The 13129-nt window shown below is 44.0% G+C and overlaps 1 protein-coding gene across 2 annotated transcripts in view; it reads right to left on the bottom strand.

The window, feature by feature from the left end:
- Positions 1-12970, bottom strand: part of btaf1 (BTAF1 RNA polymerase II, B-TFIID transcription factor-associated) — a 64476-nt gene extending 51506 nt beyond the window's left edge. For both annotated transcript variants that reach the window (XM_063191474.1, XM_063191475.1), the window contains exons 1-5: positions 12556-12970; positions 10352-10475; positions 8148-8262; positions 7196-7339; positions 4435-4688 (exon numbers count right to left, since the gene is read on the bottom strand). In XM_063191474.1, coding sequence (XP_063047544.1) covers positions 4435-4688; positions 7196-7339; positions 8148-8262; positions 10352-10475; positions 12556-12569 — 651 coding nt within the window. In that variant the 5' untranslated portion in view covers positions 12570-12970. The remainder of the gene's footprint in view (positions 1-4434; positions 4689-7195; positions 7340-8147; positions 8263-10351; positions 10476-12555) is intronic.
- Between the last annotated feature and the right edge of the window lie 159 nt (positions 12971-13129).

Genomic DNA, 13129 nt, shown 5'->3' with positions numbered 1-13129 from the left:
TCCTCGAGGCCATTATTTTGAAACAATTTTAATTTTCAATTCTTGGGTTGCAGTTACGTCAGAATGCCCCTTCACTGGAGCGCGCGAATTTGAAATGGTGGACAGCCCTGGCTTGGAGCCATTGAAACCCATTCAAAAGTACATTTGTTCGATGTTCGACAGAATATTTTTAATTAGACCTTAAGACACACCATGGGTCTTGTTTAAAAAGCTGAGAACCTCAGCTTTCCATACCTGAAAACGGTATTTTCCTAGCATCTACCAATCCGAAGGTTTAGCCTACTTTAAGTGCAGAATTACTTTTCTAAAGATAGCGTTTTGTTTCCTTGGAAACGGACGCGGTTTATGTGTTACGCATACGCTATTTGACTCGGGTTTGCATTATTATGGTTGAATTTCTAATCTTGACATTCTAATGGACAATCTGTGCGAGTTTCAAAATGCTTTTTTATGTAACATGGGAGTAAAATGTGTTAACAGTACGCCCGTCTGGGATTTGTTAGCTAGTTCGCTAGTTAGCTAGCAAGTAAGTAATAGCAGAAATAAACTCTCTCTGGTAATAGATATTAGAATCGATCTGTCTCAATGGCCCAAGCATAAACAAAGAAACACCCAGGATTTGGATGTAATGCTATTAATATCAGCAATTTGTCAAAGCAAAACATTCTGAGAACATTCACAGAACCAGTTCATTATATCAACAGCCTTGAGTGTCGGCAAATCTTTCCACTTTTGGACATGATGTAGTGTAGAGACCTAGCACTTGCTAGCTAACTAGCGGGCCAGCTAGTTTAAACAAAATCCCAGACGGGATGTAAACACATTTACTCCCATATCACATAAAAACACATGAAATTCGCATAGATGTCCATTAACATGTCAAGATTAGAAATTCATCCATAATAATGCAAAACCGAGTCAAATAGCGTATGCGTAACACATAAACCCATTGAGAGTAACCGCGTCCGTTTCCAAGGAAACAAAACGCTATCTTTAGAAAAGTAATTCCGCACTTAAAGTGGGCTACTTTCGGATTGGTAGATGCTAGGAAAAAATACCGCTTCAGTTATGGAAAGCAGAGGTTCTCAGCTTTTAAACAAGACCCATGGTGTGTCTTAAGGTCTAATTAAAAATATTCTGTGTCAGATCGAAAAAAATGAAGTTTTGAATGGGTTTTTCAATGGCTCCAAGCCCAGGTTGTCCCACCCAGCAGCGGTAGATCACCACTAGGGGGCAGCACTATGACGTCAGCAGCAACCCAAGAATTAGCATAAATGGGCCACCAGTTAGGGCAGTTTAATTACAACAGGGCACTGGAACTCTTTTTTGAAAAACCGAGAAGGATGGCCTGCAAGGACAAGACTTGCAAAATGTGCCATAGGCAGTCATAGGTAGCCAGTCAATTTTGCACTCCATTTGGTTTCTCTTTTTCGTTAATGTAAACAACCTGCACTGCACTTTTTGTTACATTTTTCTTTTCAGCTTCTGTAAATAGTTTTGATATGGCAGGTCAATAAATACATATTTTCCAGTTCTACACAGCTTTGTTATTATTCAAACCCCCCCCCCCCCCCGCGTGACATTGCGAGTGGCGCCCGCCACCCCACCCCCCAAAGCGCATCCCCCCGCCACGCGCATCCCCAGGGACAGACTCGAAGCCTCACCACCTTGACTAACCAATTTTCTGGGGGAAACACTGCAGTGCAACATATTAGGAATAGGAGTATGTATACGAAGACATTTAAGACTTTTTTTTAGAAACTATAAATCAGATATTTTTGTGCGTCTGGGATGGGAGCTCACCAGATCATATAGCAGATCATGCTTATCGTTGCATAACGTTAACATAAGCACAGTGTAATATAAGCCATCTTAGCTCTCGACACATATTCCCATGACCGTAATTCTCAAAACAACATTATTAAAGAGTGACTGACCTGGGAAGCCTCTGGTTTCACTTCTTCGTGACATATTTATAAAATGGCATTGTCAACCATTTGTAACTCATCATTTCTACAAGCTAACATGTAAAAGATAGTAAATACTGTTTTTGTGCACTTCAAGTTCTTTTATCAAGACAAAAATCTCTCAGGAGTATTGTTGGCAATTGCAACAAGATGTATTTTCAGGCAGAAAACACCATCACTACTCAAAGATCAAAAAGATTTGAAGCCAATGCTGAATTACGGCCTCATTTATGCCAAAAGCAATTTTAGATATCAGCTATTCCCCATCAGACGAGTAAAAAAAATCTATAAACTCGATTTCAAACATGTTAGCCTATAATGACAAGAAAAGGTTAAGAAAATAAGACGCTAATCAATAATGGTTACGTCAATGTTTTATGGTGAATCTATGAGCATGCCTCATTTACCTACTCTCAGCAACCTGCTGACTCAGCGCAATGTAGTCTCCTAGCAACACTATTCCTAGGAAACAAAAATGCTCTGCAGACCTCCAAAGCTAAAGTGAAGTCAGCTTTGTTCTCAAATCTGTGTACATGTAGGTTACACAACAGGATTTGAAACTGCACTTTTCTCCATGCCGAAAGGGTAAACCGCTCAGGAGAGTGAGTGCGGACACGCAAAGCATTTCTTACCTTCGCAGGTGCTAGACATTATTGTAAAACAGTGGAAGAAGTTTGGTCAATGCACACTGCAGATTTATTCAACAACTGACAAAAAATAAACTCAAATGTTTTTTTTTGGGGTTTTTTTTTTAATCATTTTGAACTCTTCATTCAGCACATTGGGTAACAGGAAGAAGTGGTAGCTTATCATGTTAACAATATAAACCAGACAAATCCCCAGAACAGAGGTGTAAGCTAGTGAGTTGAGCTGAGAAGAGTGAAGTGTCATCATCTTTCCTGCTTGGCAACAGCACAAGGCAGGCAGGCGAGCAGGCAGGCAGGCAGGCAGGACGCTGCTAGCATAGCCTCACTCCTGGCTGACTGGGCCTTAGCTTCAACATAGATAGACCAGACTGACAAAAATAACTCCCACCTCCACTCTACCCACATGCTACGTAACTGGGCTTTGCAGAGCCAACTCTCGAAGCACTTGATTTACACTTTTATTATTGATCATTAGAATTGACATCTCCATTATTAATATGGTTCGTTTCTGGTATTATTAGAATCAGCATTATTATACAGTACTACTGTTACTGTTTGTGCTCCGAAAATAACCCAACCAATAAAGCAGCAGCCAACTTGGCATTATATAATCACATTGACATTTTGCAACCAAATTCTTAGACATTCATGCTACCAACAAAAAAATCACCCAATTCAGCTGGGAAAAAAACGGCAACTAGCGGCAACAAAAAGTCAGCAAAGGTGAGTGTGCCCAGCGCAGAAAAACACAAGGTATTTATGTACATTAACACTATCGCTATCAAAGCAGCCCAATGCATCAGCAGGTAGCAGCCAAACTACCACAGAACCACCACCCACTGCATCAAAGCATACCAGTATGCAGACAATGTTATCCTATGTATCAGACGATCACACAGTGTGTGCCAAGTGCAATCACATTTATTGGACAGACTGGTAGTAAAAACATTAGCATAAGTCAGGGAAGAGGTGGCTGAGGTTACAGTGTTTAATAGCCATGCTGTTCTTCGTGGCGCTAGAAGCCATGATGTCAAAAATAGCCCAGCATTTACAGGCCATCCCTTGCATAACATTGCCACACAGCTAAATTGACACCACTGCGAGTGTCGCACAAAGATATGACGATGACATCGAGTAGCACTGAGGTTTCCAAAATGGTGCCTGTGCTTCATCAACTTGCGACGAGCTGAAAAGGTGCCTCTATATTCTCGTCGCCACCATTATATCTGACCAGGTTTAGGAGGAGCAGAGAGTACCTCTCTTGCTAGATGGGAGCACACAATGTTTAAGTCATGGAGAACTACAGTGTCCCAAGACAAAAAAGTACTCGTGCTGCCTGGAAAGGTTGCTCCAAGTTTAAAAAAAAGAGAATGGCAGCACCTCACACCAGTGCATATTCAGAACCAAAAACATGAAACTGAAACTTTTTACAGAGTGTGGAGTTTTGGTGTTTCTTTCAAGGTCATTCTAAGTGAAAGGCACAAAGCAGGGTTCCCCCCAGAACTTCATTGTTAAGGTGCCCACCATGAAAACAACCGCCTACCACCTTGACTAGGTCCACTGAAAAGATAACTATTGCGTGTTGTAACAGTTTGTTTTTTAACTCACCAAAGTCATCATTTAATGTTTCAAGATCATATTATTTCATATGAAACCATAACAACATTGTCTTTAGAATGAGGGACAGCTGTTATCAAAGACACATGACTAATGAAAGTTCAGCGGGAAACGGTGAAGACACCCGCCACATGGATTTTCAGAGGGTGAACATCTATTATTTCTTATAGGGTGGTTTCAAGTGAAAAGGCAAAGACACCCACCACGTGGTTGCGTGAGGCCGGCCAGGCCGGGCCCTTGGCCCCGGGGCCTCTGTTGGAGCCCGGGGGTGTGGTGGAGGCAGATGTGGTGGTGGTGGTGCTGGCGGTGGAGCCGGGAGGACAGCAGCTGTAGTCCAGGTCCTCGTCGTTAAACAGCTCCTCTGTATCCATGCCGATGGCGGCACCCATGTCCAGACCCAGCTTCTTCTGGAGCCGTTTCCTCTGGCGAGCCAGCCGCTCCTTAGGGTCCACCTCATCTGCCATTCACATTACATTGCATTATATTAAAATAAGTTACATTACTTAAGACAATTATCCTGAAAAGTTAAGGATGAACGGGGCAAGAAATGGCTAGAACAAGGTAACTAAAAACACAGAACCATTATATGGACGCCATGAATGAACAAATTAAAATTTTGGCATCTCGCACTTTACATTGTGTAGTATTCATCAGTTAAGGAGAGCAGGAAGGCAAGGGGCATGAGGGAAGAGAGAGAGATGGTAGAAAGTGGACGAGGAAGAGAAGACAATGAAAAAGGGAGGAGAAAGGGAGGAGACTTCTGGAATGAGAGGAGAAGGAGAGACAGCAGGACAGAAGAAAGCAGATGGCAGCAGAGGCAGCATGAGGCTGTGTTTGCAATGCATTCCATTTGCCTGACCTAAGATGTAACAAGTACCTAGACAGGTAGGCAACCAGGTGGGGATTTTAAGGCCACAGCACAAAAGGACATCACATCAAATCTGCTAGCAAAAACTAAAAGTCATGTTCCCTACGTTTCATTTTGGATTTCACAGCACTCAGATGGTTGCATGAGGAAAACGGAACGCCCTGGCGTGGAGTTTGGCGAAACCCAGTCAGATGGCATAAGACAGGTTAACTGGGTCTTGCAGGCGTTTGCTAGGCTGCCTGACATCTATGAAATCAGCAACTTAATTTTAGTCATAGTACCTTGCAGCTGCACCTGTCATGGTATTCCGAAAGCAGCATATGAAATAGCTGTGCAGATACAGATTAAGACGTTTGTAATTTTAGGTGTTCTGTTAATTCATGTACAACTTCCAATGTCCAAGAATCAGGATGTTGCATATGACAACACGAAAACTTACCATCAGCAGCTTTAAACCGCACAGAACCAAACCCAAGCGGCAAATGAAAGCCTTTATTATGCATAGCAGGCCTGAGGACGACTTCCATTCCATCACATTCAGTATGACTGGCACTTGACAAAGCCCATCAAGACCTTTCACTCTCTGCAATCTGATATGTTAGCTTCTGGGCAGACAGCCAGGCTTAAGGTTGTTGATCGTGGGGTACGTCCTTGCTAACTTTCTGTAGTGCCAAGTAAGGTTTTCACAAGACACCAAATGAAAGTACCGTGACGTGCAGATGTCCTCATACTTTTTACTACTAGCATGCTATAGCAAAATTGCTGGCATCAGTCAACGGTGTAGCAGTATTGTTATGATGATCCTGTGAAAGGAATTTCTCACACACACTCTCTCTCTCTCTCTCTCACACACGCTCTCACACACACGCTCTCACACACACGCTCTCTCTTTCGCTGTCTCTCAAACACACGCTCTCTCTCGCTGTCCCTCACACACTCACTCACACGCAAACAACGTACCGGTACTTTGCATACTACACACATTGAGAAATGAAAGTTAGGGACCGACCACATCCTTTCATGTACATTCCCCACTGTGGTCACACACATACACACACACACACACACACACCCACACTAATGCTCACAAAGGGAAATGCAAAATGATGAGGACGTGGCTTTTCCCCGTAAAACAAAGACAAGCCCGCACGCATGGTCACTGTGACGCCAGTGGGCACCTTGAACCCCTGCAGGCTGTCCAAGGTGACACGAACATGCTGGGTATCTCTTATGCCGTGTACAGACCAAGAGCGAACGGAGCGAATGAAGCGACGGAAGTCATTATTTCTCTATGGAGGGCACGCGACCTGCGCTACCAAAGCGAATTCGCCAGGAGCGAAGCTTCTTGCGCGACCAGAGCGAATTTTGAAGATTAAACTAAATCTAATCGCAGGCGAATTCGCTCTGACGCTGTTTGGCGAAAACCAATAGCACGTTCATATCGCCGAATGTCCCAGGCTGTCAAGCTAGAGCCGTTATGTGATTAGCTGAATCAAACATATCAATGCTGCGTCTGGAGCGAATACAGCGAATTCAAGGCGAAACTTCTTTTACTACCCACGCTACCAGGCAGCATAGTTCGCTCTTGGTCTGGACACGGCATTATGCTTTCACTGTGAATATCTCTTCCTCATCACACACTCGCTCAACCACTTTCCACTCACACATCACCAACATGTAGTCACACCATGACTAGGCTAGTTGTCAAAGGTGTGAAGTTGAAATGCCAAAAAAAGTCTAATTGCTTACAAGTGTAACAATCTTGGCACTTTCATAACATACTTTGAAACCTGGACTTGATTTTTAGTTAAAGTGGAAATTGTAAATGCCCATATTCTCTGCCGCACTCTCATGAATACATAATTATTAGTTTGGGAAGAAGTGACACACACGCACGCACGCACGCACAAACACCATTGTGCCATAAGCTTCTCTCTATAATTCATGAGTGCAGCCCACGCAGGTCAATGAAAGTGATTTCATTCACAAAGCAGACCACCCCCACCACACCACCACCACCAACCCCCGCCCACACTTCTCCTTTCACCATTCGGCGCCTTTGACTGACAAGTCTACAGTAAGTACAGACCCCTTACCCAATTCATCATCCTGGACGTCAAACTCGGCCCCTGCGGATCCCAGTAGGGAGGCCCCGTGGCGGAGGAGACGTGAGATGTCGAACCTGTAGAAGCTCAGCCGATCGGATGAGCAGTCGTCCCTCGCTAGTTCCTTATCGCCCTCTGGAAAGAAGACAGATAACAGGACCGTTTCAGACATGCGCCTACACACACACGCACACGCACACGCACAGAACACAGCCCCCAAGCTCACTCTGTCCCCGTCTGTCCCCTGTATATTCATGCCGCCCACCTAAATGTTAAACAAAGCAGCACACTTGGCAAACGGCGCAGCGCACAAAGCTTTTCCCAGCTTGGACCTGACGATACAGAATCTGAAATCCAGCCAAAAAATAGACGGCATCTCCCATCCAAGCTCCGCTGTGGGTCAATATTATTAAACTTATTTACGCTGCATTAACAAGGAGCCATGCTGCGAGCTACAGCAAGCTTTAACAAAGATGGATGGCTGGGTGTTGTCATTATGCAACGAGCACTCAATGATTTGAGCGCGACCGGCAATCCTGCCCCAAAGCTTCACATATTTCACAGTAGAGCGGGACCTTTATTTATCCTCGAGAAAATGAAGAGATATTTGCACATCAATTTACGACGGAGAGTAGACCAAGCCAGGATGTCAGAGTCTAACAGTGAGCAGACTGTGCACTGTGCAACCTTTAACAGCACATTGAAACGTTCATGCTTCATTTTTAAATAAGCAACACAAGCTTTTACAAACAGCATGCCACGAAGGTAATGATTGCTAAAGTCAGACATCAAGTATCAAGCCCAGACTTTCGCTTTTACATCTACAGTGTTATTGAAAAACTAAAAGAGAGAGCCAGCAGTCAATGCATAGTTCAATCTGTTTCCATGTCAGTGTTGACACAGCCCTTGAGCGGCCTGGGTGGGATAAGCCGTTTTGTCTCACCTTCTTTAGGCTTGGGCGGAGGATTCCATTCCGGAATATTCTTCACAATCGCCTCCACCGCCTGGCCCGCTGCGATCCGTGTGTCCCAATTCGGACTCCTGAGATATGTCAGAACCTGCGCGCAACCAAGCGACAGCGGAGAGAGGAGAGGAGAGGAGGGTGGGGCCGCATTAATACAGAGGCAGGTCATGCAGCTCCAGATATTAAAGGCGATCCAAGTAGAAACTATACAGCAGGGGTGGGGAACCCATGTCTCGAAGGCTGTTTACAATATTTTGTAATGGAATCTTAGAAATCACATTTTCAATACAATTAGGGTATATTCAGGGGACCTAGAGAAGTTGGGGTCTGTTTTAAAGGTGTCTGTCTTCAATATAGGCCTAAAGTGCAGGGGGAAAGCCTGGTTTGTGTTCATAGTACGGCCCTCGGAGGACTTTCACAGTCCCTGGAGGAATTTGAAGTGCCCTCGAATGAAAAAGGTTCCCCACCCCTGCTCTACAATGTGAGAAAGACCAGCCGAAACACACGATTCAAACAACTGAAATTACCCTATGACAGTATGTTCCAATGCTGGAAATTGAAGCAGAGTTGGCTGTCTTAGATCTAAGGAAACATTTCTGAGGTGGATGGAATTAACATTATGGTATTGGCTCCAGATACTATGAGCCACATCACTGCAGAGGACGTAGACAAAACTTCTGCATTTACAGACTTATTATATAGAAAACAATACGTTGGCGCATCACATTGTGCACATGTTCTCAATCTCTCAGCTTGCAGCCTTTGTCTATCTTGTGTAAGATTATTTTTGGATGTGTGCGTGTATGTGTGGGTGCGTGCGCTCACACCTTCTCCCCTGTTGCAGCTGTACAGCACAGGTCATTGCATTGCGGGAGTCACCCAATTTATTCAAGGGGACTACAACAAGTGGAGCGGGCATGACGTGGCGTGGCGTGCGTGCCCTTTAGTGGATAGGGAGCACTATGACACGGGCCATGGACTCAACGTGCCCACTGAAGCGTAGTCAAATGGCCCATTCATACGTGCTGTGCCTTTTAATCAGAGGGGATACAGAATAGTCACAACTTTCCATTGAGGACAGGAAGCCAGAGAGAAAAGAGCAGCATGCAACATGATGCACATGTATAAAAAAGCCCCTTTACCCAAAAGTGCAACTTCCTTTTCTCAAGAACATGATGTGCGTTTCCCTATACCGCCAGAGAAGGGTATCGAGTTACAACATGATTATGATGAGTAATCACAGAGTACTACAGTGACGCAGAAGGGGTAATTTCATCATCACTGGGAATTATTATTGATTGTCTACCAGCTGTACTTTATAATACAAGAAACATGTTGCCATCTTTTTCTACATGCGCTTCAAATGTGAAAAAATGCCTTTTCATTGGCGAGGCCTCAAGACTTCATATGCTTTACTGTCATATTCTGTTTTTTACATTGTCTGTTTCATAGCTTCATGATGTTTAGAACGCGGTTGTTGGACAGGGCTCATTTTGCATAACAGACTTGCAAAACATACTATTTATGAAATAGAGTTGTAAAATGATTGAAACCCCAACCCGCCAATCTCTCTTACGATGTACACCATGCATGCTTTTAATCTGCCTCACAAACACACTTATTCATCTGGAAATGTTTCCTCAGGTTATAACTGGGGGCTGGACCATCATAGCAAAGTTTTCAAAGCAGATATGCAAGCAGCATGGTGAACCGGTATGATGGACCTTGGCCTGCATCCAGATTAATTTTAACAAGCCTACATTCACACGCACATGAGCAACTGTTCCACACGAAGAACTTTCAAGAAAGCTGGTTCTGCCGTTGGCCAGAACACATCAAACCATTTCCTGTTTGCACGAGACAATGAGATGTTCTTCTGTTCCTCCACAGTTGCTGTATGCATAGCCTAGATCGGTTAGGTTTGCCAACATTACTTTGTGGACACATCAAGTCACAGCTCAAAATCATTGAGAAAATCTTTTGAGTGACTAACGGCAAAATGAAAAAACGGCAGTCAAGCAACAATTACTGTAATTCAACTACTTGTTTAGTTTCAAGAATCACAGCCTATCCCAAGTCAGTAGGCCAACTTTGTGTGTGTGTGTCTGTGTGTGTGTGTGTGTGTGTGTGTGTGTGTGTGTGTGTGTGACCATAGAATGGCTTTGGAATGGATGATGACTCACCTTGGCAAGGAGGTTGTTCAGCTCATGGGGATGAAGCCTGACCACGTCGCCAAGCTGCTGCGCGGCGGCTTTCCTGGTCACTGGAGTCGTTCCAGTGTCCAGCAGAATGAACAGACGTTCAAGCCTTTAAAATACATACACAAACAAAATGAATTATTATCAGTCTGATGCAAAAGGCAAGCAGTTTCATTCTGGAGGAGGACATTAAACAGACTGCCTCTGAAGACACAGAATTGCACTTTCAGAGATCCAAATAGGAACGCCAACACCACTACTTTGCGCACAAAGGGCAGCAAAAAATAATTCTTCCAGACTACTGAAAGTAACACTCCAGTCCTGACATAACTTTTTCCAAAACTGAGGCAGAACGTTGGCTGCAGCAGCAAAACCCAACGCAGGATCCTGAGGTGCATGGAATTAATATTATTGGCTTGAGATGCTATCGGCCCTGCAGGCTAAAAATAACAGCCTGGCCTGGGCAGCCTCAGTCTGCGGGAGGAGGATAGCCGAGTGCTGCTGAGAGCACAGAATAAGCAGGCCGCACCTCCACAACGCCTGCATCAATCCAGTGCAGTGCATCCACAATTGCTTTGCAAAAAAAAGAAAGCCTCCTTGGGTGACGTGTCCAGGCAAGGACAAGTTAGGTTACTACCAGCATACCCTTGGGCTACATCTTAGATCAATACTACTTGGATCAGAGCCACAGGCAATGTTCTTCAATGCGAGGTATATAACACTATGTGATATGTTAAGCCAAATGCCAGTTAACTAGCTTCAGACTACACAGATGGATAACACCACAAGTCTGATGAAGTGTTTGGTTTTGGTTTAGCAAAGCATGGTTTTGGAAAAATCAGAACAGGTGCCAGAGAAGAAAACCAAAAGGGTGACTCAAGAAAATATGGGAAAGATAAGGGGGCATGCCCAGTGCAAAACAAAATACTTCAGTGTTAAAAGTACAGGTGGAATTAGCATGGTTGGCATTGAAATACAAGTCTGTACAACAATACAATGTCTGTTAATGATTGTGTGCGCCCTGAACGACTTTTCTCTCTGTTGGGGGTCCCAAGTCCCAGACCCTGAAAAGGTTGACTTATATGGAACTCCTGTTGCAGGGCACCAATACTTTGATCTTAAATGAACAAGGAACTTGTAAGGCCAGTGTTACTAACCGATTAATTTTCTAAACAACAGTCTAAACACTCACAAAAACAAACACAATGCCGATGTTCTTCAGTGCATAGCAATAGAACACAGTCATGCGACAGCTCTATTTAGGAAGAGGTGCTTGATGGGGTCATCGTGTTGGGAGTATATGGATAGACAAAGTAGTCACAGTAATGCATACCCCACAGATAAATATTGCCATTGCTGAGCATATGGGCACCAACCACACTGGAAACGCACACAGATTGTCCAACCCAGAGAGCAACAATATAGTAGTTGACACAGTGCTGTGCATAATAGGCAAATGTGAAACCCGGCCCGGGTACTAATCGTCTCACGTTAAGTCAATCTAATAACAACCCACTAATCTGATTTTAAATACAGCCCTTAACGAGCGTGAAAGTGAACTAACCAACTAACCATGCACATTATGGAAAGGTGCTTCCGGGCTGCGCCGCTACCAGTACCTTTTTGGAAACCACATCACCACCTTCATTCAACTAAACTTCAACACGATGAAGGGTTAGACTACGCAGGTCTTTCCCAAATTAGAAAGAAAAGTTGTAATGAAAGGGATAAGGAACAATGAGACACACGGGATATGCAACGCAACTCTGTTTTGGTAAAATTCCGCAGAAACACCTATCCACAGAGATCTGGTGGGTCAACGGGTGTTAGCTTGTGAAGCGTGGTTCTAATCCCAAGGTCCAATACATCAGCAAAACCCCGACATTTAGATGTGAAAAGGCTCAATCTAACTCGGTTTTATTATCACGCGTGCACAGTCCTCAAATCAGATTAATCCTCGTCTCCCACGATGGAATAAATAAATGCTTACTTTAGAAACCTTGATCAGTTAGCAATGACGTTACAAATCAACCATGTGCACCATTATGCCAATTTGGTCACAGCCTAGCCGCTACATCACTCGGAACACGGCCTGTGTCGGTACTCGTTGGGTATTGTTAGCTGCTAGCATTGAGCCTCCCTTACGAAAATACACGAGCCAAGTTAGCTTCCAGCTGAAGTTTCCTCACCTTGATACGGCCATGACGACGACTTAGAGCTTGAATAATGATTTCAGAATATCCGGGTATAAGCACACAGGCAACATGAATTTCGCAAAGTTTTGCTTAGACTAGATGTCTGATCAGAAGTGTCCGAAGCTTTGTAGCACGTCCGAGAGACAAGGCCCTGATGTATCACGCACCATCTGAAACAACACTCGAGAACTGGTTGCCTCAATACATGGCTTGAAATCGGTGCTCTTCTTTCCCCACAAACTTAATCTACGACAAGTCACCAGAATCCAACCTTATATAGTCCTGTAGCAAAAATCAACCTTCAGAACTACGTGCGAATAGGTATTTTAACCTTATAAGTAGTAAAAAGTAATTTTGTTGATCACAAAAGAGAAGCCAAAAGGCTGGTTTTATATGAGGAGCCATCTTGCATTTATTCCTTCCTCCATGGCAGGTCTCGGCTGATTGGTTACATGCTCCATGAATGACCAATCAGATTAGTCGGTGTAAGAGGAAGCCAGGGTAGAGAGAAAAAAGTCACAGGAAATGCGATTATACCCGCCCACACACCTGTCTATCAACTCGGTCC

The sequence above is a fragment of the Engraulis encrasicolus genome, chromosome 24 (assembly GCF_034702125.1).
Source record: "Engraulis encrasicolus isolate BLACKSEA-1 chromosome 24, IST_EnEncr_1.0, whole genome shotgun sequence".
Lineage (NCBI taxonomy): Eukaryota > Metazoa > Chordata > Actinopteri > Clupeiformes > Engraulidae > Engraulis > Engraulis encrasicolus.
Note: the sequence above shows the minus strand (reverse complement) of the source record. Positions and strands in the feature narration are given on the sequence as shown.